The sequence below is a fragment of the Bos taurus genome, chromosome 1, assembly GCF_002263795.3.
Source record: "Bos taurus isolate L1 Dominette 01449 registration number 42190680 breed Hereford chromosome 1, ARS-UCD2.0, whole genome shotgun sequence".
In the NCBI taxonomy this organism is placed as follows: Eukaryota; Metazoa; Chordata; class Mammalia; order Artiodactyla; family Bovidae; genus Bos; species Bos taurus.
This window is the reverse complement of record NC_037328.1, coordinates 107,094,259-107,121,187: the sequence shown is the minus strand read 5'-3', so window position 1 is coordinate 107,121,187 and position 26,929 is coordinate 107,094,259. Positions and strand designations below refer to the sequence as shown.

The following is a 26,929-nucleotide window of genomic DNA, read 5'->3' as shown; positions in this document are numbered from 1 at the left end:
TATGCTTAATTACAGGTATCTAAACAAATCACGGGCTTCCCTGGTGGCTCAGACAGTAAAGAATCTGCCTGCAATTCGGGAGACCTGGGTTCAGTCCCTGGGTTGGGAAGATCCCCTGGAGGAGGGCATGGCAAGCCATTCCAGTATTCTTGCCTGGAGAATCCCCATGGACAGAGGTGCCTGGCAGGCTACAGGCCATGGGATTGCAAAGAACTGGACACAACTGAGCAACTAAACACAGCACAGCACAAACAAATCATATATTTATAAATTAAAAGATTCATTGGGCCTGCTTTTGCTGTATGATTTCAAAGAACATTTTCAGGGTATAAGTGGTATGGAAGGACTTTGACTAAAGGCAGGAAGAACCAGACCTCTTCCCCAGCTTCTTCCCCTTCTGTTGTTTCACAGTTCTTAGCAGAGTGTTCCTCATGCAGTAAAAATGTAAATACACGATGACTGTATGGAATGTGTACAGCATAATTCTACACAGAAGTGACTAATATGGAACCGCAAAGTCATTTCTATATCCTTACTCTCCAAATTCTCTATCTACTGAACTGTTAAACACAATGCGTCTTGGGAATTCCCTGGTGGCCCAGTAGTTAGGACTCTGAGCTTCCACTGCCAGGAACCCAGGTTCAATCCCTGGTCCAGGAACTAAGATTCTAGAAGCCACACAGCATGGCAAAAAACAAACTAAAAACCCTGAAGTTTCTTCTTAAAACACTTTTATCCCTTCTGTAGCCAGTGAATCTCCAGCACCAAATCCCTGACCTATTAACTGGCCTCCTTGTCTCTAATTTATTAGTGGCTAAATAAAAGTTACAGATGACATAATAACACCATAACATCAATAATAACAACTGCTCTTTATTGTGTACATTCAATATTTTTATTATATGCACTGTCCTATGTACTTTGTAATTTAACTCATTTAATCCTCACAATAATCCTATCAATTAGGTATTAGGATCACATCTAAGAGATGAGAAAGCTTAAGCTCTGAGATAATTTTATAATTTGCCTAAAGTTACATATAAGTAATGAACATTTGAACCCAGGTGACTAACTCCAAAATCTATATTTCTATTACCTACACTATACCGTGTTACTATCAAAATATGAAGAAAATGATTCTGCCTCTTCACACTGAAATCAAACATCAAAATCTCAGAGATAGGCTTAAAGGTTTTCCATTAATTTGTCCTACCCTGACCTGTCTTAACTGCCACTATTGTTCTGCTTCCCTGTAATTGGTAAAATTATATATACCCAATTTGTTCTAAGCATTACATTGACTCCCCCCAACCCACTTTAAATAAATACTAAAACAATTCTAGGGTCTTAGAGAAAGTTCAAGGGTACTGAACAGACAATGGGGAGGAGGGGGAAGAAGACACTAGAGATGATAAAAAACCATCTAAACAAGTTCTTAAAGTTTTATGATTTAGTCCCATTCTGTCTCAAATCTATCCATGTGAGGCTGACTGTGCTAAATTTGAATTTTGTGCCAAATCATGTAAACATATTTATGATTTACTGATATAATGAGAGTTGGAATAAGAGGGAAGTGAACCTTATTGGAAACATCAACAAGTATTCCCTGTTCTATAATAAAGGCTGATAAAACCACACACTTAAAAGCCTCGACTATAATAAGACCACCCAGAAGAAAGGGACTCCTAAGAAAGTGACCTCTTACTGAGCAGTCTGGCAGATTCTGATAACAATTTACAAATGCCTGAGAAGTACCTGTAAAATTTTAGCATTTGGTTGAAGCGGTTTAATGATCAGCTGCTTGCCTGCTGTATAAAGAACCTTTTCTGAATCAGGGCCCCATGCTACGGAATACACTGGTGTTCCTGTAAAAAGAAGAAAAAAAACCAAAAGATAAACTTTAATTATCATGCTTTATAAAACGGAGATTGTTAGGAAAGTCAAAAAACCAGTTTGGGGTATCATTTCATTTCCTCCTTATTCAATGGCCTATCCAAACTGGAGTATATAGCCTGATACTGAAACATAAAAGGCAAAATAAATATGAGGTTAGGGAAAGTTTTGCTGTCTATCAAGTGTGGCTTTGGCCTGAAAGTTAGGCTAAAGTATTACCAGGATAAAGTTGACTCCACTTCCATGGGAAAGATACAAGTTTGATTCACCCACCATACTCGGTAAATCTGTTTTCAATTTCCTAGGACAGAAATTAGCGATTCCTAGGATACGAATCCTAGAGATAAGATTTAGGTACTTTTTAATTCGATTACTTCACAGATTACCTAATATCTTCTGGAAGACTATGCTTTCTTTGAATCTATTTTTTTAAAATGAATATCGTATCAATTGAGAGCATTAAATTACCTGTAGTCCACTGTCTGACCCAGTTACCTATTCATTAGAATCTATTCATTAGGGAAGTGAATCAAGGTTATACAATTAATCTATAAAATATTAACCCATTTATATTTATAAAATCAAGCTTTTAAAAATTGTCTAGGATTCCTAAGTCAGGCTATTATAGTAGCTGACTTTATGTGAGTGAGTGAATAAATCTTTCAGGAATTTACATTCACAGTAAAATGAAATCTGAATCTAAGGATTTATGAGCAATCAGTAAGATGTGTTTATTGAAATGGAAAACCCAATTGATTGAATCAACAGGGAGCAATCAGCAATCAACAGGGAGTAAATTTTAGTAAGATAAATGCTCTAATTGGGTTTCCCTGGTGGCACAGTGGTAAAGAATCCACCTGCCAATGTATAAGATGCAGGAGACTTGGGTTTGATCCCTGGGTCGGGAAGATTCCCTGGAGAAGGAAATGGCAACCCACTCCAGTATTCTTGCCTAGGAAATCCCATGGACAGAGGAGCCAATAGTCCACGGGGTCACAAAAGACTCAGCAACTAAAACAACAACTCAGTGCTTTACAGGACTTTTTGTTGTTCAGTTGCTAAGTCACGTCTGACTCTTTGCAACTCCACGGACTGCAGCATGCTAGGCTTCCCTGTCCATCACTATCTCTGGGAGTTTACTCAGATTCATGCCCCTTGAGTCAGTAATGCCATCCAACCATCTCATTCTGTGTCATCCCCTTCTCCTCCTGCCTTCAATCTTTCCCAGCATCAGGGTCCTTTCCAATGAGTCAGCTCTTCCTATCAGGTGGCCAAAGTATTGGAGCTTCAGCACCAGCATCAGTCCTTCCAAAAAGTATTCAAGGTTGATTTCCTTTAGGACTGACTGGTTTGACTCCTTACTGCCCAAGAGACTCTCACAAGTCTTCTCCAACACCAGTTCAAAAGCATCAATTCTTTGGTGCTTAGCTTTCTTTATGGTCCAACTCTCACATCCGAACATGATTACTGGAAAAACCATAGCTTTGACTATATGGACCTTTGTCAGCAAAGTGTTGTCTCTGCTTTTTAATACCCTATCTAGGTTTGTCATAACTTTCCTTCCAAGGAGCAAGTATCTTTTAATTTCATGGCTGTAGTCACCGTCTGCAGTGATTTTGGAGCCCAAGAAAATAAAACATGTCACTGTTTCCACTTTTCCCCCTTCTGTTTGCCATGAAGTGATGGGAACCAGACTTAGAGGACTTAGAAAATCTGATTTAGATCTAATCCAAAAAACTCCATAAGCATTCCTTCCATGGCATAGGTTAGATATTATACTGGGTCTAAATTTCCTGGTCAGTTGGTGACACCTAGGATTGTCTTGATTCAGAGGAATCTACAGATGGCCAATGAGATGGTTCACCTCAGAAGGTACTTCTTCTATTCTTAGTAACTACATTCTCTTGGAACATTATCTGGGAGTAGCCAGGAGCTGACCTGGGCTTCAAACTAAATCTCCAAATGAACAGAGTTCAACTCTAATAAACTCCCCAGAAAATGTAAATCAAAATTTTAGATATTCCAAATGTGATTCTTGGTAAGCACTGTAAGGAAATATGGGAGTAAATTACAGGTTCCTTCTTTATTCCATTATTACAGTTGCAATTATTATGCAAAAAAGTAAATTTATATACTTTAATATCAATTATCAATGCTTCATGAATACACTCAGTAAAATTACACTTTCCTCAGTGTATACAAAACTATGACAAACATCTACCCCCAAGGAAATAATTCAGTAAACACAACTCCCATTGAGTTATACAGGATGTGACTCTAGTGCTTTAGTTGTGGTAAAAGATATGGTTTGGGGTATAGGATGAAGAGCCAGGGACTCTTATGTCCTCTTTCACATTGAATCCGTGGCCCCATTAAGTCAGCTGTGTCACCATTTCCTTGTTTATAAACCTTATAAATCTTCAGAATACTTACCTCCCATGTTGGGATGTGGAGATTATTCATTTCCTGCTTATAATTTTTTAAACAATAATACTGTTAAAGAAACAGATATAGTAACTTAAAGAATAAAACAAAATAAGCTTATAGAGGAAAATTTAAGCAATTCCTTTGTTAAAATACGTGGTTTTTAACCACATTCCTTCAATCCAAAAACAAAAGGAATTTTTTATGATAAATAAGCAATCCTAAATAAGATCAATAGCTGCCTTATTAGTTACAGCTTCCTAATCAGCAATATTCAAAATGTATATAACATCAAGAGCTAAGAGAATGTGTCTTTATATTCATTCTTTACATTTAGAATAAAATGTTAAGTGTGAAATTCCTGTATATATGAATGTCTTTATTGCTATACAACTTTGATTTAGGTGGTTCTGGAGAAGATTATTGAATGTGGATGAATTAGCTTCATAATGAAAACAATGATTTCTATTATAAAAAAAATCCATCTTACTAGCATTTGAAACAAATCTCTAATATTTTTTAAATGTTTTTTAAAAACATTTGCTAAAGCTACATTTCACTTTGCAAAGTCAGTATGGGAATAATAATACAGCCTTCAGGTTAAAAAACTTAACAACAAAAAATTTAGCAAATCATGTAACGAGATGTTATGAATTTCATCTTTAACAAAAATGGACAAAAAACACAAACAGTTTTGCAATAATTAATTTCTTGCTTTTTATACTGGGAATTTTTATTTATGCTCCATTTCAGTTAAGACACTCAAAAAGATCTTGTTTTTCTGACTTTGTACACTAAGATCATGTGATCTTTTTGACATTTTTTAAGAAACCACATGCACCTGGGGTTGTGTTAAATGTCAGACCCTTATCTCTCTGTAAAACAAATTATCTAAATTCTTTCAACCTGTTGAAGGCATTTTAAACCACAGAAGAGGAGACAAAAATGTATTTCAATTGTTTTAAGGAAGTACATGGTCAAATATACCATGTTTTTCACATTCATACTAAAGGTATCCCCTAAAATGTTGTTTTTGCATGTTTTTAAGAATGCTTTTGAAACAAACTCTTCACTATTACCATGAAGCATTAGCTACCTTTGTGTTGAATACAGTATAGGTCTACACCGAGTGAACATAAGAAGGTAGAGAAGAATTTGGCACTATATAAGCACTATCTATTAGTAACCACTACTACTACTTTGTAATGAAATAAGCAACCATTTGTTACTGTGTTGCTAATGGGAGTAGGCACTTTATCCTTTAAAACCTAGTTAAAATATGCTGCAATATTTTCCAGGAAGCTTTTCAATTTTTTTGGTGGTCAAATCATTAAGAATTCAAAAACAAAGAATTATTTCCCTTTCTTTCTATTTGTAGAGACATGTACTAACAAATAAGTAATATCAAGTGGAATTTATTCCTCAAAAAAAACAAACAAACAACTTTTTGGCTGTGTATGTCACCAGGTCAGTACAGAGAAATAAAACTAAAAAGAAGGCATGTGTTTCTTTACTTTCTATCCTCAGTCACCTCTCCCTTGGGGATCTCAACTTCCTCCATAGCTTCACCTTTCACCTTTCTGTAACAGACTCTCACATTAATATTTCAGCCTTTATTTCTGAGTTCTAACAAATTTCCATCTACCCCAAAGACATGCCAAAACTTCAAACTCTACATATTTGTATATTATCCCTCCCCACGTACTCCCTCATTCATTCTTCCTCTGAATTCTTCACGTCTTACAGGGTGATCCATTCCTCTCAGCCACTGAGAACTATGCACTTTTTTCAACCACTCTCATCACCACCTCTGTTCAAGCCTCACTGCACTCTAGCAGAGAACACCTCAGTAACCTCCATACCAGTCACCCCAACGTAACCTCTACCTCCTCTAATTGATCCTACATCCTACTGCTAAGGTAATCTTCCTAAAGAGTCTCCCAGGTGGCACAGTCGTAAAGAATCCACCTGTCAAGCAGGAGATGCAGGTTCAGTCTTTGGGTCAGGATGATCCCCTGGAGAATGAAATGCAACCCAGTCCAGAATTCTTGCCTGAGAAATTCCATGGAGAGAGGAGACTTGCAGGCTATAGTCCATGGGGTTGCCAAGAGTCAGACATAACTTAGCAACTAAAGCAACAACAACAAAATCTACCTGAAGAAACAGGCTTTATCTCTTACTCTTCTGCTCATCTTTTAAAGATTTTTATATGGTTATAGAACAAACTCCAACCGGACATCCCTGGTGGTCCAGTGGCTAGTCTTCCCTGCTCCCAATGCAGGAGGCCCTTGAGTTCAATTCCTGGTCAAGGAACTAGATCCCACATTCTCCAACTAAGACCATAGTCAAATAAATAAAAATAAATTTTTAAAAAGAAAGTATAAATTCCAACCCCCTTCATTTAATGTCTGAGGTTATCTGTGTCTTGGTCCCTCTGGCAGTAGCATCCCTCAGAGCCTACACTTGGCCCAAGGGGTCCTCTCCCCCTCACCTGACTTCCAGGCTTTATGCTGGTCTGCCTCTGTGCCTCTGATCATCTAACTTCCTCCAGAGCTCCGCTGCATTGACAACAAGCCCATTTCCCTACCTAATTTCTTTATCCTTCAAAGTCTAGTTAAAAGATGCTGCAGTATTTACCAGAGAAGTACCTTCTCTCCCCTCAAAGCATTCATCTCTGCCTTCCTGTCTTCCCACAATGCCTTAAGGCAACCAGCACACTCTGCCTTGTGTTACAGTATTTATATTTCCTCTACTAAATTCATTATAGGCAGCTTCCGTGTTTGTCATCTCTTTAATCCATTTGAATACAGTAAGGGAAATGTTCTTAAAGGTTTACAGTATTTCCCTCTTCCAATTTTAATTTATAATTAAAATATACAATGTAATACAAAATAGGGCATCATTATAATTATTCTTGGCCTACATATTACTTTTCTCTAATAAGGAAAAATAACTCTTGATAAACACCAGTAAGAATCATTTTTTAAACATAGTCAAATTCCATCCCTATCCCACTAAAAAACAAAATTAATGCTTCTTCTGCATTGGAGAAGGGGATGACTATGACTTTTTCTATCTTTATGTCTGCCTGCAATTATCAAGAAATGAATTCAGGAATTTTTCTATTTAGCAAATCAAACAAACCTTATAAATAACTAGGGACTTTTCCTTCAGGGTTAATGTCATTACAACTTAACTTCTCCAGTGATTTTTCCCAGAAATAAAATGGGAAAAGTCTATGCTTATTAGGAAAGTGTGGGTGGGAACAATGACCAAAAATTCATAAATTAAAATCATAGTTCTATAGTGAATTTATAATTTTTTAACCTAGAAAAAGATACTAGTTATTAAGCTGAAATACTAATGGGTTAACTAAAATAAAATCTACCTAATTTAGTTTTGCTCATCCTCATAATTAACATAAACCTTGAGTAAGAAGAATAACAAGATTCAAATAGGATAAAAATGATCAGCAATTTAACAGCATTTGATGTTAAGGAAATTGGAGCCATTTGGAATGCTGGTGTAAAATACCATTACGTGAGTCAATGAATACATAATAAAATTACCTATCCTATATGACATAATATGTAATTTAGCTTTTAAGAAAATCCTAGTTATCAATGTAACTGGAAGGAATGAACAAAAAAAGCACCATCCATCCCTCTCCAAAATAAATACCATACACAAAAACAGATCACAGACCTAAATGTACACACTAAAACTATAAAACTCTTACAAGAAAATACAGATGTAAGTCTCCATGATTTTGGATTTGGCAATAGTTTCTTAGATATAACACCAAAACGTAAACAATCAAAAAAAAAGTAGATAAACTGAATTTCATCAAAACTTTTGTGCTTAAGAGACTTCCCTGGTTGTCCAGTAGTTCAAAATCTTCTTGCCAATACAGAGGATAGGGTTCGATCCCTGGTCCCAGATAGACCAGGATGGAGCAACTAAGTCCGTGGCCACAATACTAAGTCCACCTGCCCTAGAGCCTGTGCTCCGCAAAAAGAGAAGCCACCAAAATGAGAAGCCCACATACTACACAACTAGAGAAAGCCTCCATGAAGCAACGAAGAGCCCATGTGTTGCAACAAAGACACATCAAGGCCAAAAATAAAATAAATATTAAAAAAAGAAACGTCTGTGCTTCAAAAGATATCATCAAGAAAATGAAAAGGAAACCCACAAAATGGGGAAATCATATATCCAAGTTGCAAATCATATAGCCAATGGTCTATTAACCAGAATACATAAAGTACTCTTACAACTCGATAACAAAAAGACAACCCAATTTAAAAATGTGCAAAGAATTTTAATAGATATTTCTCCAAACTAGATCTACAAACAGCCATAAAGTACATGGAAAGAGGCTCAACATCATTAGTCACAAGAGAAATGCAAACCAAAACTACAATGAGATACTACTTCACAGTCACTAGGATGACTATAATAAAAATATAATAACAAGTGTTGAGGATTTGGAGAAACTGGAACCTTCATATATTTCTAGTGGGAATGTAAAATGGTATGTTTACTTTGGAAAAAAAAAACTTGAAGAAGACTTTAATTTACTGATATGAAACTATATCCAATGCAGTTCACAAGTCAAGTGAAAACAAGTAAGGAGCATATTGTAGTAGATGCAGTATGCCTCTGGGAATGTTTTCTGGGTGGCCGGAAGACAGGGGTAATATGAAAGACAAGGGTAGTATTTAAGAGATAACTTTATACCCTTATTTACACTTCAAATTCTGAACTATGTGAATTAGTATCTATAAAAAATTTATACTTTAGAAAGATGTAAGCACTCCCTGCAAAGGCATATATGAACAATCAAATTTTTATGATCATTATTATTGAAAATTGGAAGTAGGAAATGGCAACCTACTCCAGTATTATTGCCTGGAAAAGACCAGGGACAGAGGAGGCTGGCTGGCTGTAGTCCATGGGATCACAAAGAGTCAGACACAACTGAGCACAAACACACATTATTGAAAATAGGAGTTGCAAACTCAAATCCCTTCAGAGGTTTATATTGTGTTCTACCACGTAATATAAATGAGTAAATTATTATATGTGGAGTGTAAGAAAACTAAGAGAAGTTTAAAATCCAACTAAAAATGGCATAGCCACCACTGAACTCCAGTTGATCGTATTTATTCTGGAAAGCAGACTTAATGTTGCCAGTTCTTCCAATTTTTCAAGATACCAAAGAGATCCATATAAGAATGTAAAATATCCTAATCTTTAATGCTGGGCCTGGACCATGCTAGTGGGCTAGATTCAGCACACAGGCCATCTGTGACCTTTGATGAATGAAAAGTCCTTAATTCATGAATATATTGGGCTTCCAAACTTCCTCTGCAAGTTTGGGAATTCTAAAAGCATTTTCTGTATAAGAGTGAAATAAGCAGCAATCTGTTTTCCAGACCCATTATTCAGATAAATCACAGCACTGAACCAAAAGTGCTATGTCTTCTACTCTCTATCATTAACAATGTTTATGTTAAGCAACTTAGTCTAAGTTTCAACTTTAGACTTTGGAAAGTCCAAAATGGTAGATCCCAGGGGTAATCAAAGGGAAGGAGATGACTAGGAAGAATTTAAAGAAAGAAAAGGAGCCTTAGAGTGACAACTGGTGAAGAATCTCAGGCAAAAATTCAGATTATTGTAATGGGTAATAAGATAAGCTTTCAAAATTTCTCTGAAGATCTGTGTCTTCTCTAGACAACATATTTAGTAGAAAAGAAAAGAAAGGAAAAAAGGGTATGTATCAGTAGCAGCTACAGCTGAAAAGAACTGCAGCCTCAGCTCCAAGGGGGTGATAATGATCTCTAAAAGAATTCTGTAGTTGCTTGTAAGTCAGACATCATAAGGTAAGAATGCCAAATAATTAGCACTAACAAAAATTATAAAGCCAAAAGTAAATGCCTATTCTTATTAGCTTAAAATAAAATTTATTTTCTAAAGGTATATTTTATTACTAAAGAAACAATAAATTGACATTTTTCTCCTAACTGAAATTTGCTCATGAATGTTTCTATGAACTCTGACTTTTCTACTGATGGATAAACATTCTATTTGGAGATCATCTGTACCAAAGACTTAACCTCAGGAGATAATCACTACATATCACTTATGGTTACTTTTGCTAACATTTGGTTAATGTGTAGTAAAGAAATATAGCTATTTTAACACTATCCTAAGAGTGAACATAATTTAAAAAATGAAATCTGCAAATTTTTGGAAGTCAGTTGTTGGAGATGCTTCACAATATGACTTTATCATATAATTCTGAAGAACAGTCTGCAAGCTTTTTGGCAATCTATCTCTGAAGCAGATATGTGCTCAAGACAACATTAATCTGACTTCTGGATTGATTTTATAGGCACTTCTTCCCAATGAGTATGGAAAACCAAGATGCTGTTCTAAGCAGTTTTATTTTACCAAGTTTTGGATCATTGAAAGTATCTGTTCCCCTTCATTAGTACTGAAATCAAATGTGCAACACAATTCAGAAAGGGTGCTAATATTAAGAAGTTATTAGAATTATTAAGTATGGAGATTGAATGTATTCTATTATTATTAGACACCCCGTGCTATTTCAGAGAGAATATGCACATAATGCTTCAGAGTTATATTAAAAAGAATCACCAGCCTATAACTCTATTTTTATAGATTCACTAACAAGGAAAAAGTCCTTGAGTATTTCTTACATTTCTGGGTTCAAATAAAAGTCACCATGCCCCATTAGGAAACATGAAAGTAAGAAGAAAAAGTTTAAATAGAAGTAAGAGATTTCAGGTTTTGAACCTGACCAAAATCAATCTGAGGAACTACATTAGACTGTTTTTATAGGAAAATGTTAAGACATTTATAATACATACCTTGATGAGCCAAAGTCGATCTTAGCATTCCCGTCTTTGACCATATTTTTATTTGTCCATCTTCTCCAACTATAAAAAGAACATAATAATTGACATTTTACCTATAGGAAATATATGTAAACATTACATTTACATATAAAAATCAACTCTATCTACACTAATGCACATTTAAAATTGACACGTTTCTCTAATTACATGTCACTGCTTCACAACTAAAAAATTTACCTGAAATTACTTTGAAACAATTTTATCAAAGTAGCCTAACTTTCATGACAATAATTGTTTTTCCTTTAATCTTAGAAGATTTGTAAGTATATTATTCAAATAATGCTCTCATTTTCACTGACATCTCCATCCGAGAAGCACTCTAAGAAAAGTGTTTTCAGTGTGATAAGAAGAGTTAAAGCCAAATTCCAGGGAGTTGGGGACTAAATGGAGTGAAGTAACAGACTACTCTTTTGAACAGTTTGCCTGAAAAGGAAAGAAAGAAAGAGGAAATTGTAGCTAGAATTATTTATTAAAGGAAGGATTTTTATTTCTATTTCCTCAATTTTCGAGATAAACAGCATTTAAACACATTTACATGCTGGGAGAAAGAAAAAAAAAAAAACACTGGGAAAAAGAAAAAAAAACACTGGAAAAGGAGAAGTTGAATAAACAGTCAAGACAGGAGACAACTCACTGATAAAAGTCCTACAAAAGGCCCAGGGGACAGGTGTCATGCTTTTCAAATATATCTACAAATTCTCTGTTATTCTCTCTTTTAAGAAGTTAAGCTTAATTTATCTCTCCTTCAGTTTGGGCTATACTTAGTGACTTGCTTCTAATAAAATATGGTGGAAATGATGGAGTATGACATCCACGGGTGGGTCATAAAATATATTGTGGCTTCCATCCTTCTCTCTTGGATCATTCACCCAGGGAGAATCTCCAGCGGTCATGCTTACTGTAAGACCATTCAAGTAGCCCTATGGAGAAGTCCACGCTGTAAGAACTAAGTTAGGCCTCAGTCATAGAGTCACAGAGGAAGTAGGACCTCTTGCCAACAGCCATGTGAGTGAGCCATCTTGGAACTATCTAGCCCTAGGAGGGCTTCATATGACTGCAGCCCCATCCAACTTCTTGATTCTGAGACAGAACCACCCAGCTAAACATTCCCTGTCTCACATAAACTGTTAGCTAATACATGTTATCTTAAGTCACTAACTTTTGGGATAATCTGTCATACAACAGATATCTAATATAACAGGTGAAGATGAGAAACCCTCAGTAGGGAAGGAGATGGAAGAGAGATAGAAAGGAGTAAAGTTAAATGAGAAAATTTTGAATTTTGATGGCTCAGATGGTAAAGAATCTGCCTGTAATGCAGGAGACCCAGGTTTGATCCCTGGGTCAGGAAGATCCCCTAGAGAAAGGAATGGCAACCCACTCCAGTATTCTTGCCTGGAGAATTCCATGGACAGAGAAGCCTGGCAAGTTACAATCCATGGGGTTGCAAAGAGTCAGAAATGACAGAGCAACTAACATGTACACGCATGGGCAAACGCACACGCACACGTATTTAAATGAGAATATTTTGAAGAATTAAAACATATTTACTCAATATCTGATTATTTCAAAACCTTCTTGAGAGAATGTTCTCCATTAGCCATGTAAGAAAACTAATATGACACTCTGAATTATAACATTATATAACAGTCTAGATCAATCCTGTGCCAATTACTTGCTGTTAGACAAGGAAAGACACTACTGCTAAATTAAAACATTCTGTTCTTCTGGAAATTTTTCTTTAAAAAATTCATTTTAAATGTCATTTATGCAGATAACTTACCTGTAACTAATGCTGTTCCTTCATAATTCCATCGTCCTGCCAGCACTGCTCCACTGTGAGCTTCCACACTTTTTTCCACTCTTCCTAACTTAGAAATCAGATGAAATTTACCTAAAAGAAATTATACTTGAGAAATCTATTTTATTAAATTAATTTATCCAATCAACAAGCATCTGTTGAAAACCAACTATTAGACTAGTCAGCATGGTGCTAGGCATCAGAGATACAGGGCAAATAATACAATTATTCTTACTCTTGAGGAGTGCACAAATCTATTGGAAAACAGGCACAAAAGCAAAATTATAAAACCTTGAAACAAGTGGTGTGACAGAATATATATATGATACTATGATAGTTCAGAGGGACAATAAAATTGTCCTGGAATATGGTCAAAGGAACCCAAGAGGAATATCAACAAAGCCTTCTATTTAAGCAGAATTTTGAAGTTTTGCTTTTTTTTAAAAATGGTTATAGAAAAGCTGCTGTTGCTGCTAAGTCACTCCAGTTGTGTCCGACACTGTGCGACCCCAGAGACGGCAGCCCACCAGGCTCCCCCGTCCCTGGGATTCTCCAGGCAAGAACACTGGAGTGGGTTGCCATTTCTTTCTCCAATGCATGACAGTGAAAAGTGAAAGTGAAGTTGCTCAGTCGTGTCCGACCCTCAGCGACCCCATGGACTGCAGCTTTCCAGGCTCCTCCGTCCATGGGATTTTCCAGGCAAGAGTACTGGAGTGGGGTGCCATTGCCTCTCCAATAGAAAAGCTAGAAAAAGTTATATAACTTGTTTTTTTAAAAACAGGTTGTAGAAGGAATTATGGAGAAGAGAGGATCTAAATAGTTGAACACTGTTAAAAAAAATTTAAAAACTGAGGCATATTAAAAAATATTGAGTTTATTTGCACAGAAATCAATTCCAATTCAGCAGTGCCAAACCTTAAGTGGTTAGGAATGCTCCACTGACAGGAGGTCAGGTACAGAGAAATGACAAAACTAAGGATATTACTGACTGACTATACCTTAAAGCCTAGTTGGCTGTCTGTGATTGGTTGTCCTTTGGTTTCAATTTTGTAATCTTGAAGCATTCATTTACAGGCTTAGATTTTGACTTGCTGAGGTATATACACCATTAGTCACCTCAAGTCTAAAGGCCTCCTTCTTTAATTTAAAGGACAAGCCCAAATTTTTTAAATCCTTGCCTTATTTTACACTGTACCAGGCACCAGGTAGACAAAAAGAAGTAGGTTATTTGGTTGCTCTCATTGAAAGTTCACGCATTTATAGGCGAACAGCAGAAAACTTACATTACAAGACCTAAGCTAAGTATATAAGAGATGTCAAGGGAACAAATCAACTATACAAAGAATAAGTACTACAGGAAGCCAAAACAATTGCAGTGTTGTTTTGAATGATCATGAAATCTAGTAATATATAGTTTTTGATAAAATAATTAAGTATAGGTGGTCCTCCATATTCAAGGGTTCTGAAATCCTTGGACTCAACCTACCAAAAAACAAATAAAGCCCAGAAAGCTCCAAAAACAGAACTTGAATTTGCCCTGCACCATGAACTATTTACATAGCATTTACATTGTATTTACAACTTTGAGTCTCTTGGACTGCAAGGAGATCCAACCAGTCCATCCTGAAGGAGATCAGCCCTGGGATTTCTTTGGAGGGAATGATGCTGAAGCTGAAACTCCAGTACTTTGGCCACCTCATGCGAAGAGTTGACTCATTGGAAAAGACTCTGATGCTGGGAGGGATTGGGGGCAAGAGGAGAAGGAGACGACAGAGGATGAGATGGCTGGATGGCATCACTGACTCGATGGATGTGAGTCCGAGTGAACTCCGAGAGTTGGTGATGGACAGGGAGGCCTGGCATGCTGCGATTCATGGGGTCGCAAAGAGTCGGACATGACTGAGCGACTGAACTGAACTGAACTGAACTGAGGTATTATAAGCAGTCTAGAGATGTCTAGAGATGACTTGCTTCCTTAGTGGCTCAGAGGGTATAAAGTCTGCCTTCAATGCGGGAGACCCAGGTTCCATCCCTGGGTTGGGAAGATCCCCTGGAGAAGGAAATGGCAACCCACTCCAGTATTCTTGCCTGAACAATCTCATGGACAGCAGAGCCTGGTGGGTTACAGTCCATGGGGTCGCAAAAGTCCCATGCAACTAAGCAACTTCACTTTCACTTTCAGAGATGACTTTAAGTATATGGGAGGATGTGTGTAGGTCATGTGCAAATACTATGCCATTTTATACAAGGGACTTGGCCATCTGTAGATTTTAGTATCTACAGGGGTCCTGAAACCAACCCCTTTGAATACTGAGAGCCAACTGTAAGCAGAATTAGAAATCCACCCCCCCCAAAAAATGTATATCTTTTTTGCTATAAAATAATAATGTGGCTTGCCTAATCAGATTTTGCCTCAAAGGATTTGTTTGAATTCATTTTTAACTTAAGACTTCTCAAGATTCTTACTAACAATTCATTAAAAATATATTTAAGTCAGATGCTTTAGGTGGCTTTAAAACGTTTCTCTGGAGAATTCTAATACAGATGGTTTTCAAATATTTTATACCTAGCATCTTGTGGTTATTTCACTGACCACCAAACCATTTCCATCAAGAAAATCATTCCTCCATTTTATATACATTGCATATTATTTGTAGCTCTGTTGCAGCATTTTTTATTGGGCTGTAATTCTTTTCAAGGGGCCATGTCTTAGTCATAGTTTTATTTGCAATAGTGCTTTTACATAAACAGCATTCATTAAGTTTAACCAACTCAGTAACCATATTTAGTAACTTAAGAAGACTTTGACGTTCTTTTTTTTCTCATTCAATCTGATCATTTATTTTCTAGGCCCTCATCAATAAACTACTCCTTTCCTTCATCTAACCACCTACTAGTGCCATCTACTTTTCCTCATATCTTCCTTTTACTTTTATATTTGCCTCTGGGTCATTTTTCAATGTAACAAGATTACTTTGAATACAACTTTACTAGTACTCTCTTTATGAGACTAAAAAAATTAATTTGGATATACTTTTTTAATACATTGTTTTACAGAGAAAATATGAGTGGGGGTGAATTTCAAAAGAGGAAACTAGAAAGATGACATATAGTGAGTGGCCAATATTTACTTTATCCAAGTCTATTTCACTAAATGTTAGCATGCTGTCTAACACAAAATATCTACATACTAAATTGCTACATGTCACAAACGAATCTATCTAATAGATTAACCAAGCAACTCGTGAACCATAAATGAAAGGTCCATAAATTTCAACATATTTAGAAATTTTATGTACTTTGATCACTGATATTTCTTATCCTAAAATATGTAATCTGACTTTCTGACAAATGCTGAATTCTTACTTTCTACAACTTCACAGAAGACACACACTGAGACAACTAAGGCTAGCTCTTTGCATAGACTTGGCACTCAATAAATCTTTTACCTTTGTAATTTGCCTGACTGTTACACATTGCTTGAATAGCACAACCCAAGTAAAGCCTAAGTATAAAACTACATATATCAAAAAAATTTTTTAAACATAATTATTCCTTTAACGATTTTAGTTCTTCTTCCCTTCAGCTTTTCTATAAACTTTTTAAAGTGCTAGACCAAAAAACTAAAGACCAAATAAATTACCTCTAATTATTTGCTAAGGGTAGGGTTGGGAAGAGATATAAACAATTCATTCATTTATTTAATCGATAGCAATTCATTGATTAAACAGTGGATGATTTGGGTAAAAAACATGGATATTTACAGCCAAATGTAAAAAATTTATCTCTTATTATTAAAGATAAACTAAAAAGAGGAAAATGCTATTTAAAAGAACAGAGGAAGTAGAATAAATTATATGAAACACATTTCTCAAGGTTAGAAATGCCTTAAGAAATGTCCATGGAAACATGAGGCAGCTTGGAATAGGATATTAGAAAAAAGGTCACATGAGCACTTTTGCAGACTGCTTTATAGCAGAAATCTTTTGGCAGATGGTTGTAAAAAGCCAAAGAGATCAGTAACCACTAACTTCTGATAAAAAGAAATGAACACAAAAATTCTTTTTAAAGTGGGATTTTAAATGTACTTATTAACTAATAAGAGAATAAAAGGCTTACTTTAAGATATTTAACAATGTATAAAAAATTCAACTTTCACTAAATATAATTTAAGGAGTGTTTATTGGATTTACAAGAGATTTTATACCAGAATTCCTTTACAAAGCAGTTCCCCTAATGCATTTCAAATAATTCTTCTTTGAATATAAATCTTTTAACACATTGTGAAAGAAATATCACCTCTAAAAAGTAGGATACAGCTGCATGAAATATTCAAAAAAGAGGTAATAACAGTGAAGAGAGAATTATTGGTGAGACAAAATACTTGGCAAGAGTCTGCTTTATGTACTTCAGGATCTGACCCCCAAATCCCATGTTTGTTGTTGTTTTTTTTAATGTTACCACTAACACAGAAGATGGAGAGGGTATAACAAAGGGAACAGTGATGAACTCCAAAATCTGTAACCTAGCGATCTGCTGTACAACATTGTGGTTACACAAAATTATATAAATATATATATATTTTCTCCAAGTTTATACGTTTCTCCATGTTTATATAAATATATAGAAAATTATTAAATATTGTACTATACACTTAAAAATGTGTTGTGTAGATCTCATATTATGTATATTTTCAAACCAGAATAATACTTCTTTTTATAGTATTTGATTAACAGAGAACACAGCATCCACATATAAAATGATCTCAGATGTTTATCTGGCAGGAAACCCTTGACCAACCACCTTCAAATGGCATCCACTTTCTTCTGTTTTTGAATATTTCTTTTTCATTTCATTTTTCATTTTTACTTCTGGATTCTGTTTCTAGTCTCACTCTTCCACTTTTTTCCTTTGAACTATCATCTTTTGCTTTCTCTTTCACAAGATCCAAGATATTCGTAATTCCACCTAGGAGAAAAGACTCAACTATTCTGCTTTGGTTCTCTCTTCTTCCCACATCTAGTTATGCTAGGTTACCTTATCTTTTTTACTTTGTAATAAACCTAAAAATAAAATACAGTTTCTTATGGAGAAGGAAATGGCAACCTATGCCAGTATTCTTGCCTGGAAAATTCCATGGACAGAGGAGCCTGGAGAGTTACAGTCCAGGGGGTCACAAGTAGGACACAACTAAGCACACAAGCACAAAAACAAATATTAAACTTTTATTTTTTTGAAATTGTATGGATTAGCAATTCTAAAACAACCTACTATGTATTGTAGAATTAAACAAGTGAGTAAACATACTGATAATAATGGGAGCCAAGGTTCCACACTGTTTCCAAGTATTGAGACTAGAATTAATTCTGCAGTGCTGAACTAGAATTGGCAGTATCAAAATTAACTTATGGCTTTTGTCACGGGAAGGAACCATGGAAGGAAGGGAGGGAGGAAACATAGGAGGAAGGGAAAGGAAGTAAAGGAAGCGAGGGAGGGAGGAAGAAATAGCTGTAGATATGTATGTTTTCAACATATATTTCTTAGCTCCATCCTATGAGAGGGCCTTGAAGCAAACATATCCCACTGAAATGCACACACCTAGCACTGTCATCTTGGCTTTTAGATATCATCAAGCACACAAAAAAAGAACATGTCTCCTTGGAGAAACAGCTGATTTGGAAGTTGGGACTGGGAAAGTACAAAATGAGCCTGGAACATCTTGTGCCAGCAAAGTGCTCAAAAGATGAGGAAACATATCCCCCACGGCAAAACAAAAATTCATTTGACCTGGCTTCATGGAGCTCCCACTGGCCAAATCTGTGGCAATTTTAACATTAAAATGTGTAAATGATAGTAATAGGATGCTCAAGAAATAAAACAAGGGATAGGATGGGGCGTGGGGTGGAAGGGAGATTCAAGAGGGAGTAGATACACACACACACACACACACACACACACACATAGTTATAATTGATTTATGTTGTCATATGGCATTCATGCATTGGAGAAGGAAATGGCAACCCACTCCAGTGTTCTTGCCTGGAGAATCCCAGGGACGGGGATACCTGGTGGGCTGCCGTCTATGGGGTCGCACAGAGTCGGACACGACTGAAGCGACTTAACAGCAGCAGCAGCAGTCATATGGCAGAAACCAATACAACACTGTAAAGCAATTATCCACTAATTATAAAAAAGAATGAATAACTTAAAAATGAAATAAAATAAGCATCTATGAGTCTAATCTGATGTAAGTAAACAAATAAACAAATGTGCAGGAGACAGAAGGCTCTTCTTTGAGGGAGAATACCAACTAATCAATATAAAAGATACTATGGCATTTAAAAAAATATCATTCGGCAACCATCTTAGTAATAAATGACTCAGCTAAGATAGTGGGAGAAAATTTGAGGAGGAAGAGAATATTTTTATATAGTCTGAAAGTATCCACTTAGAAATTATTTACTAAAAGGGAAAAACATTAACTTTACAGTGGAGAAGGAAATGGCACCCCACTCCAGTACTCTTGCCTGGAAAATCCCATGGACAGAGAAGCCTGGTAGGCTACAGTCCATGGGGTCACAGAGTCAGACACGACTTCACTTTCACTTTCACAGTAGATTAATTTAGTGAACACAACCTTTCAAAGTAATCAAAGTTAATGTCACCAGTAAGGAGTCAAACCAGAATTATGAATTTTCCACTCTGATGCCTTAAGTATTACTGTTAAAAATGTATAGCTGAATTTAATCATAAGGAAAAATCAGACAAAAGTGAATTGATTGGACATTCTATAAAAATAACAGGCCCATATTCTTCAAAACAGTCGAGATCATAAAAGAAAGATGGAGGATTTGCTCCAGATTAAAGGAAGTTAGTGAGATATGACAAAAACAATGTTATTCTTTACAAGAAAAAAAAATTTCTATAAAAGACATAATTAGGACACTTGCTAAAATTTGAATACAAACTGTAGATTAGGTAATAATATTATATCAGTGTTAAATTTCCTGATTTTGATCAATGTATTGTGGTTAAATTACTGAAAAATCCTTATTCTTAGGAAATGCATTGAAGTATATATGGTTAACAGAAAAGGCAATGGCAACCCACTTCAGTACTCTTGCCTGGAGAATCCCAGGGACTGGGAGCCTGGTGGGCTGCCGTCTATGCGGTCAAACCAAGTCGGACACAACTGAAGCAACTTAGCCGCAGCAGCAGTAGCAGTATATATGGTTAATGACAAAGGTAATCATGATGGTGTGATTACTCACCTAGAGTCAGATACCAAGGGAACACCTCATGCAAAGATAGGCTCAATAAAGGAAAGAAATGGTATGACCTAACAGATGCAAAAGCCATTAAGAAGAGGTGGCAACAATACACAGAAGAACTGTACAAAAAAGAGCTTCACAACCCAGATAATCTCGATGGTGTGATCACTCACCTAGAGCTAGACATCCTGGAGGTCAAGTCAAGTGGGCCTTAGGAAGCATCACTATGAACAAAGCTAGTGCAGGTGATGGAATTCCAGTTGAGCTATTTCAAATCCTGAAAGACGATGCTGTGAAACTGCTGAAACTCAATATGCCAGTAAATCTGGAAAACTCAGCAGTGGTTATAGGACTGGAAAAGGTCAGTTTTCACTCCAATCCCAAAGAAAGGTAATGCCAAAGAATGCTCAAACTACCGCACAATTGCACTCATCTCACACGCTAGTAAAGTAATGCTCAAAATTCTCCAAGCCAGGCTTCAGCAATACATGAACCGTGAACTTCCAGATGCTCAAGCTGGTTTTAGAAAAGGCAGAGGAACCAGAGATCAAATCGCCAACATCCGCTAGATCATTGAAAAAGCAAGAGAGTTCCAGAAAAACATCTATTTCTGCTTTATTGACTATGCCAAAGCCTTTGACTGTGTGGATCACAATCAACTGTGGAAAATTCTGAAAGAGATGGGAATACCAGACCACCTGATCTGCCTCTTAAGAAATCTGTATGCAGGTCAGGAAACAACAGTTAGAACTGCACATGGAACAAAAGACTGGTTCCAAAAAAGGAAAGGGGTACATCAAGGCTGTATATTGTTACCCTGCTTAATTAATTTATACATCATGAGAAATGCTGGGCTGGATGAAGCACAAGCTGGAATCAAGACTGCTGGGAGAAATAGCAATAACCTCAGATATGCAGATGATATCACCCTTATGGCAGAAAGTGAAGAAGAACTAAAGAGCCTCTTGATGAAAGTGAAAGAGGAGAGTGAAAAAGTTGGCTTAAAGCTCAACATTCAGAAAACTAAGATCATGCCATCCAGTCCCATCACTTCATGGCAAATAGATGAGGAAATAGTGGAAACAGTGGCTGACTTTATTTTGGGGGGCTCTAAAATCACTGCAGATGGCAATTCCAACCATGAAATTAAAAGACACTTGCTCCTTGGAAGGAAAGTGACCAACCTAGACAGCATATTAAAAAGCAGAGACATGACTTTGCCAACAGAGGTCCATCTAGTCAAGGCTATGGTTTTTCCAGTGGTCATGTATGGATGTGAGAGTTGGACTATAAAGAAGCTGAGCACCAAAGAACTGATGCTTTTGAACTGTGGTGTTAGAGAAGACTCTTGGGAGTCCCTTGGACTGCAAGGAGATCCAATGGGTCCATCCTAAAGGAGATCAGTCCTAAGTGTTCATTGGAAGGACTGATGCTAAAGCTGAAACTCCAATACTCTGGCCACCTGATGCGAAGAGCTGACTCATTGGAAAAGATCCTGATGTTAGCAAAGATTGAAGGCAGGAGGAGAAGGGGACAACAGAGGCTGAGATGGTTGGACGGCATCATCGACTCAGTGGAGATGAGTTTGAGTAGATCCCGGAGTTGGTGATGGACAGGGAGGCCTGGTGTGCTGTGGTCCGTGGGGTTGTGAAGAGTTGGACACAAATGAGCGACTGAACTGAACTGAACTGAACTGATATATGGTTAAAGTTGGATGTCTGTAAATTACTCTCAAATGTTTCAGGAAAAAGTATGTGTGGAGGGCAGGAGAGAGAGAAAAGAGTAGCAATGATAAGTACATGGGACAAAATGTTAACAATTAAGTGAATATGAATAAAGAATATGCAGGAATTATCTCTACAATTCTTACATCTTTTCTATAAATGTGAAATTATATCAAAATTAAGTTTTTTTAAGTCAACCCTTCATATTATCATCAGAGGTAAACAAGTCTAGCTCTTTTCAGAGTCAATCTTGTAAGCACTAGGCAGTGTATTAAATACTTTCACACAATATTTCATCTAATCAAGATTCAGGAAGTAAGTTTAAAAACTGCCATACATTCTGCCTGTAAAAGAACTGGGATCTGATGTGATTGTTTGCCATAACATCCTTTTCTTCTTCTGGCTACAAAAGCCCTCTTCTCTTTCCCTTTCCACAGTGGCCAAAGGCCTGCCATGCTCAGGCAATCAGTGTCGCAATCCCTTGACTAAAATGATTCACTCAGTGATGGGCAGATGACCCAAGCTTGTCCAGGACCCTTTCTGCAAGCTGACTACAAGAGGGACTGAGGAAGAGGCACTGTGTCTGCTGACTTTCCTCTTCTTGTAAGTTAAGCCTTGGGCTGCTGGCTGCCATTCATGCTCACCTGGGGAGAGTCTGTCCAAGAGATGGTAAGGATCAGGGGCCTGCTGTCTCTGTGCTTAAAGATCTTCCCCAGGAGCTAGGTAAACCTGAAAACTCCAGCTGTGCGTAAGTAAGTTGTTAGCCTAATGAGTTTCTGTTACTTTGATGAAAGTACTCCTAACTGACACCATAGATAAAGTGTAATACAGACGGAAAGGGCTTCCCAGGTGGCACTAGTAAACAACTCGCCTGCCATTGCAGGAGACATCAGAGACGTGGATTCAATCCCTGGGTCGGGAAGATCCCCTGGAGAAGGGCATGGCAACCCACTCCAGTATTCTTGCCTGGAGAATCCCCATGGACTGGCGGGTTACAGCCCACAGGATCGCAAAGAGTCAGACACGACTGAGGCAACTTAGCACACGTGCACGCACAGACAGAAAACAGTTCAAGTTATTTCTAAGAAACAAAAACATGTCCTTAAAAAGTAGAAAAATGGTGCTTTTCACTCACCAATAATAAGACTATGATCAAACTACTTTCCACCTCTGTAAGTGAAAATTAGTGTGCGTGCTAAGTTGCTTCAGTCCTGTCTGGCTCTTCGCACTATAGCCTGCCAAGCTCCTCTGTCCATTCATTGGATTCTCCAGGTAAGAACAGTGGAGTGGGTTGCCATGTCCTTCTCCAGGGGATCTTCCCAACCCAGGGATCCAACCTGCATCTCTTACATCTCCTGCATTGGCAGGTGGGTTCTTTACCACTAGTGCCATCTGGGAAGCCCAAATTAGCATGTACTAGAAAATAAAGATTTTATTTAATAGAGACCTTACTAAATGAATGTGTGTTATACCTCTTTTTAGTGTGGTTATTTTACACAGTTAAACTTTAAGAAATTAGAAACCAAAACTGTTAAAAGCACAACAATATCTGTGAACACAGAAAAAGTAAAGCCCAAGGTTCACACTCAATTTCAGTATATGCCAGTTTAACTCACTTTCTTCTATGACAGTTGGTCTTAAAGTTATACACAGACCAACTGACCACACAGGAAATGGACAAATAACTCAAAACATAAGTTATAATAAGAAGCGGTGTCTTTTAAAAACAAAGATGAGCAAATAATGTTTATTAAAAACTTACCATCAGAACTTGTGAGGACAAAGATTTCTGCTTGAGTTTGTTTCTTTATGCCTAAACTTTTTGGAAACCAATGAAGGTCTATTGGGTAAATATCATCAGGCAGCTTTACTATTTGACTTGTTTCACCGGTTAACAAGTTCCACTTCACGATCTGGTGATCATCACTACATGAATACAGCTCTTCAGCAGTAGTCCAGCCCACACAGCTCACTAATTCTTGATGTGTCACCATATTAAGGAGACATAAAACACACAAAAGTCTTCAGTTTTAACAAACACAATATTTTGCAGATGCAGATTATAAGAACAATATAAAATAAGGTCAAATGTTTCAAGATTCAAAACCTACTTTTCCAGTGTAGGACTTTCATATTTTTTCCATAAAAGGAAAGGAAAATAAGCATCTATCAAAACAGTTGTAAGAAGAATGGAAAGCAGGATAAGAAACCCAGGTGCCAAAAGAGAAAAAAACAAAGATTTAATACACGAAAAATTTTAAAATGTGTTACAAAAGATTCTATAAACAAGGCCAAAAGATGCAGAAAGACACCTAACAGATTAAAAGGATGAAAGATCTAATCTGTTGCAGGATAAGTGGGGAGAAAAGGGAAATATGTATTGTTTTATTTACATATATCTGTATTGTTATTAGAATAAGCATGTATCATTTTGATAAGTTTTAAAAAATCAACTGCTAAAAGAACACTGAAATATAACAGTTAAATACCTGCTTAAATGACATAATAATTTACCCAGGAAAAAATTTACAGCTTAATAGCTGAAACTAAAATCCTACCAAACTTCCTGACGTTAAATTCAGGAAGTAATTCAGTTACAATTTACTGCCCACACAAGGTGATATGGATAAGATATAAACCCTAAAATTCTTACTTTAACCTATTTTTTGGTCTCTGATTTATCAAGTAGATTTCCATAAATTGAGGTGCTAAAGTGGCCCTTACTTCCTCCATTAGAACAGGCGCTTACCTAGCAGAGTTGTGTATCCTACAGAAGGAACTTTAGATTGTCTTTTATGAGAGATGCTTTCTCCTGTTTATATATGGATTTCTATATTACCATATCATCCTAGTTGGGTTGTTTGCTCTTTTGTTGTTATTGTATAATCATTTTACTTCCTTCTCTTTTCATCAATGCTTTCTATCCAAGCAATCAATAAACTCTAAGAAAAAAGAAAGAGACTATGTGCCATAATTATTCTGGGATGTTCTAAGTTTTTTTAATACTTCAAAATATGATAGATTAAGCAAATAACCAGAAAGGTAAAAAATGAAATTATAGAAGGGTCTGATGAGTCTGCACAAATAGGTAACAAAGTGGCATTGGAATACTCAGAATTCAAAGTAAAATCTAAACAAAAGAACCTTGATATCACTAGACCATTACTGAAAAAAATTCTTCCAGTATAACTGTCATAGCTTAAACATTGTTAGTTAAAACCTTTATTATACAAAGGGAGAGTGTCTGCTAAAACCTAGAAAGAAAATAAACACACACACTCCAAAACAAAAAAAACATTAATTTTATCCTTATAAAAACTGATGTAAGTACCCAGCAGACATATGTGAGGTGTCTTCAAACTAGTAAGTCAACTAAAATTATGGGAGACATAAGAGGACTGCTAGAATAAGAAAGTCTAAAAGGATCATTATTCTTCAGCTTGAAAAGGTAAAAGCAGACACTAGACAGTCAAAATCTATAAGACTGTAAAAAGCATGAACTCCTGAGGGCACACTTTGAAAAAAGAATAAAAGTGATTCCATGAGAAATAAAAGGAATTACATCTTCACTCAAACAGTAAAAAAAAAAAAAAAAAAAGTAATACAAATTCAAAACATTTGATCAAATGTCTAAAACGCTGCTTTTCTATGGCTGAAGGATCACATTTTTTTTTATTTCAAACCTGTTGAAGATCAACATTTTGTAAGATAAAATAAAAATGAATTACTAGGAAAATGACCTTACATTTGGATGTTGTGACTGTCAAATTGCTACAAAAATTTCTTCCTTCTTACTTTCAATTTCTGTTCTTATCCCTTCACAGGCCTGTAATAAAGTCTGAAGATGATACTTTTAGAAGCACTGGTCTAAATAACTACGAATGAAGGTAAAGGGGCCTACCAATCTTTCTGACATATAATTGGGAGTTCTTGCTGACAAAATACAGGGTCATGCATTTGATAAAATATTTATAATTGCCACATTCACACATGAAATAATAAAGGTCTGACTGCTCAGACTTCCCCAGCTTACCCTCCATTTTATTATGAGCATGAAAAAACAGAACAGAATTCAGTGAAAACATACTAGGTCTTATTAAGAGAGAAATTACTTTTTTTTAAAAAAAAAAAACCTTCAAGATTTTAGACTAAACAAAAACCAACCGTTTTTTATGTACTTAAGTACAGTAGTACTAAAGTAAGAAAAAAGTTAATAAATATTTGAAAGTAAGATTTAGAGCAAATAATTTGCTTTGGAAAAATACCTGCAACATATGACCTCAAATATTTCAGAAATAATTTACAAAACTATCATTAAAGGAATGAAGAAAAAATCCATTCTCCAACTAGACTACAAAAGAAGAAAACTTTTAATAATACTACAATAAGGAGATCACAATAAGGTTTATAAGTATTAAAAGGATATGCTTTGGTTCTTTTAAAAGAGATATCTTCAGTCTCATGTCTCCACCTTCCAGCAAAATTTTTTAAATGCCACCTGATTGAATTCACTGTAAAAATAAAAGGAGGAAAATACAGAATACACATTAAAAACAAATATACATACACAAAAAATTAAAAGCAAACAAAACATCTTAGCACCCTGATGACTGAAGCACTTTCAATCCTGCTGGCATCAAATACATGGAAAGAGGAAGAAAACTAGTCAGTGGACTAATTCAGCCAATGGGTGACTGGAGGGTTTAGGTGGGACTTCTGAGGTTCTCTGCAACCTGCCTAAAACAGTCCTACAAGTACAGAATGTCAGTAAATCTGGCCAGGTAAATAATTTCCAAGGGCTGTCCTGAGGCCTAATCAAAAGATTTTTTAAACTATGGGAGCTTCAACTTTAGCATCAGTCCTTCCAATGAA

At 36.2% G+C, this 26,929-nt stretch overlaps 1 protein-coding gene across 8 annotated transcripts in view; it reads right to left on the bottom strand.

Annotated features, from left to right (window-relative positions):
* The window catches only part of IFT80 (intraflagellar transport 80), a 131,808-nt gene that overhangs the window by 89,625 nt on the left and 15,254 nt on the right, over positions 1 to 26,929 (bottom strand). For 2 of the 8 annotated variants that reach the window (XM_059880745.1, XM_059880741.1), the window contains 5 exons: positions 26,485 to 26,568; positions 23,820 to 24,042; positions 13,045 to 13,155; positions 11,214 to 11,282; positions 1,756 to 1,865 (listed from right to left, as the gene is read on the bottom strand). In XM_059880745.1, the coding sequence (XP_059736728.1) occupies positions 1,756 to 1,865; positions 11,214 to 11,282; positions 13,045 to 13,155; positions 23,820 to 24,042; positions 26,485 to 26,520 (549 nt within the window). In that variant the 5' untranslated portion in view covers positions 26,521 to 26,568. 8 annotated transcript variants of the gene reach the window in all.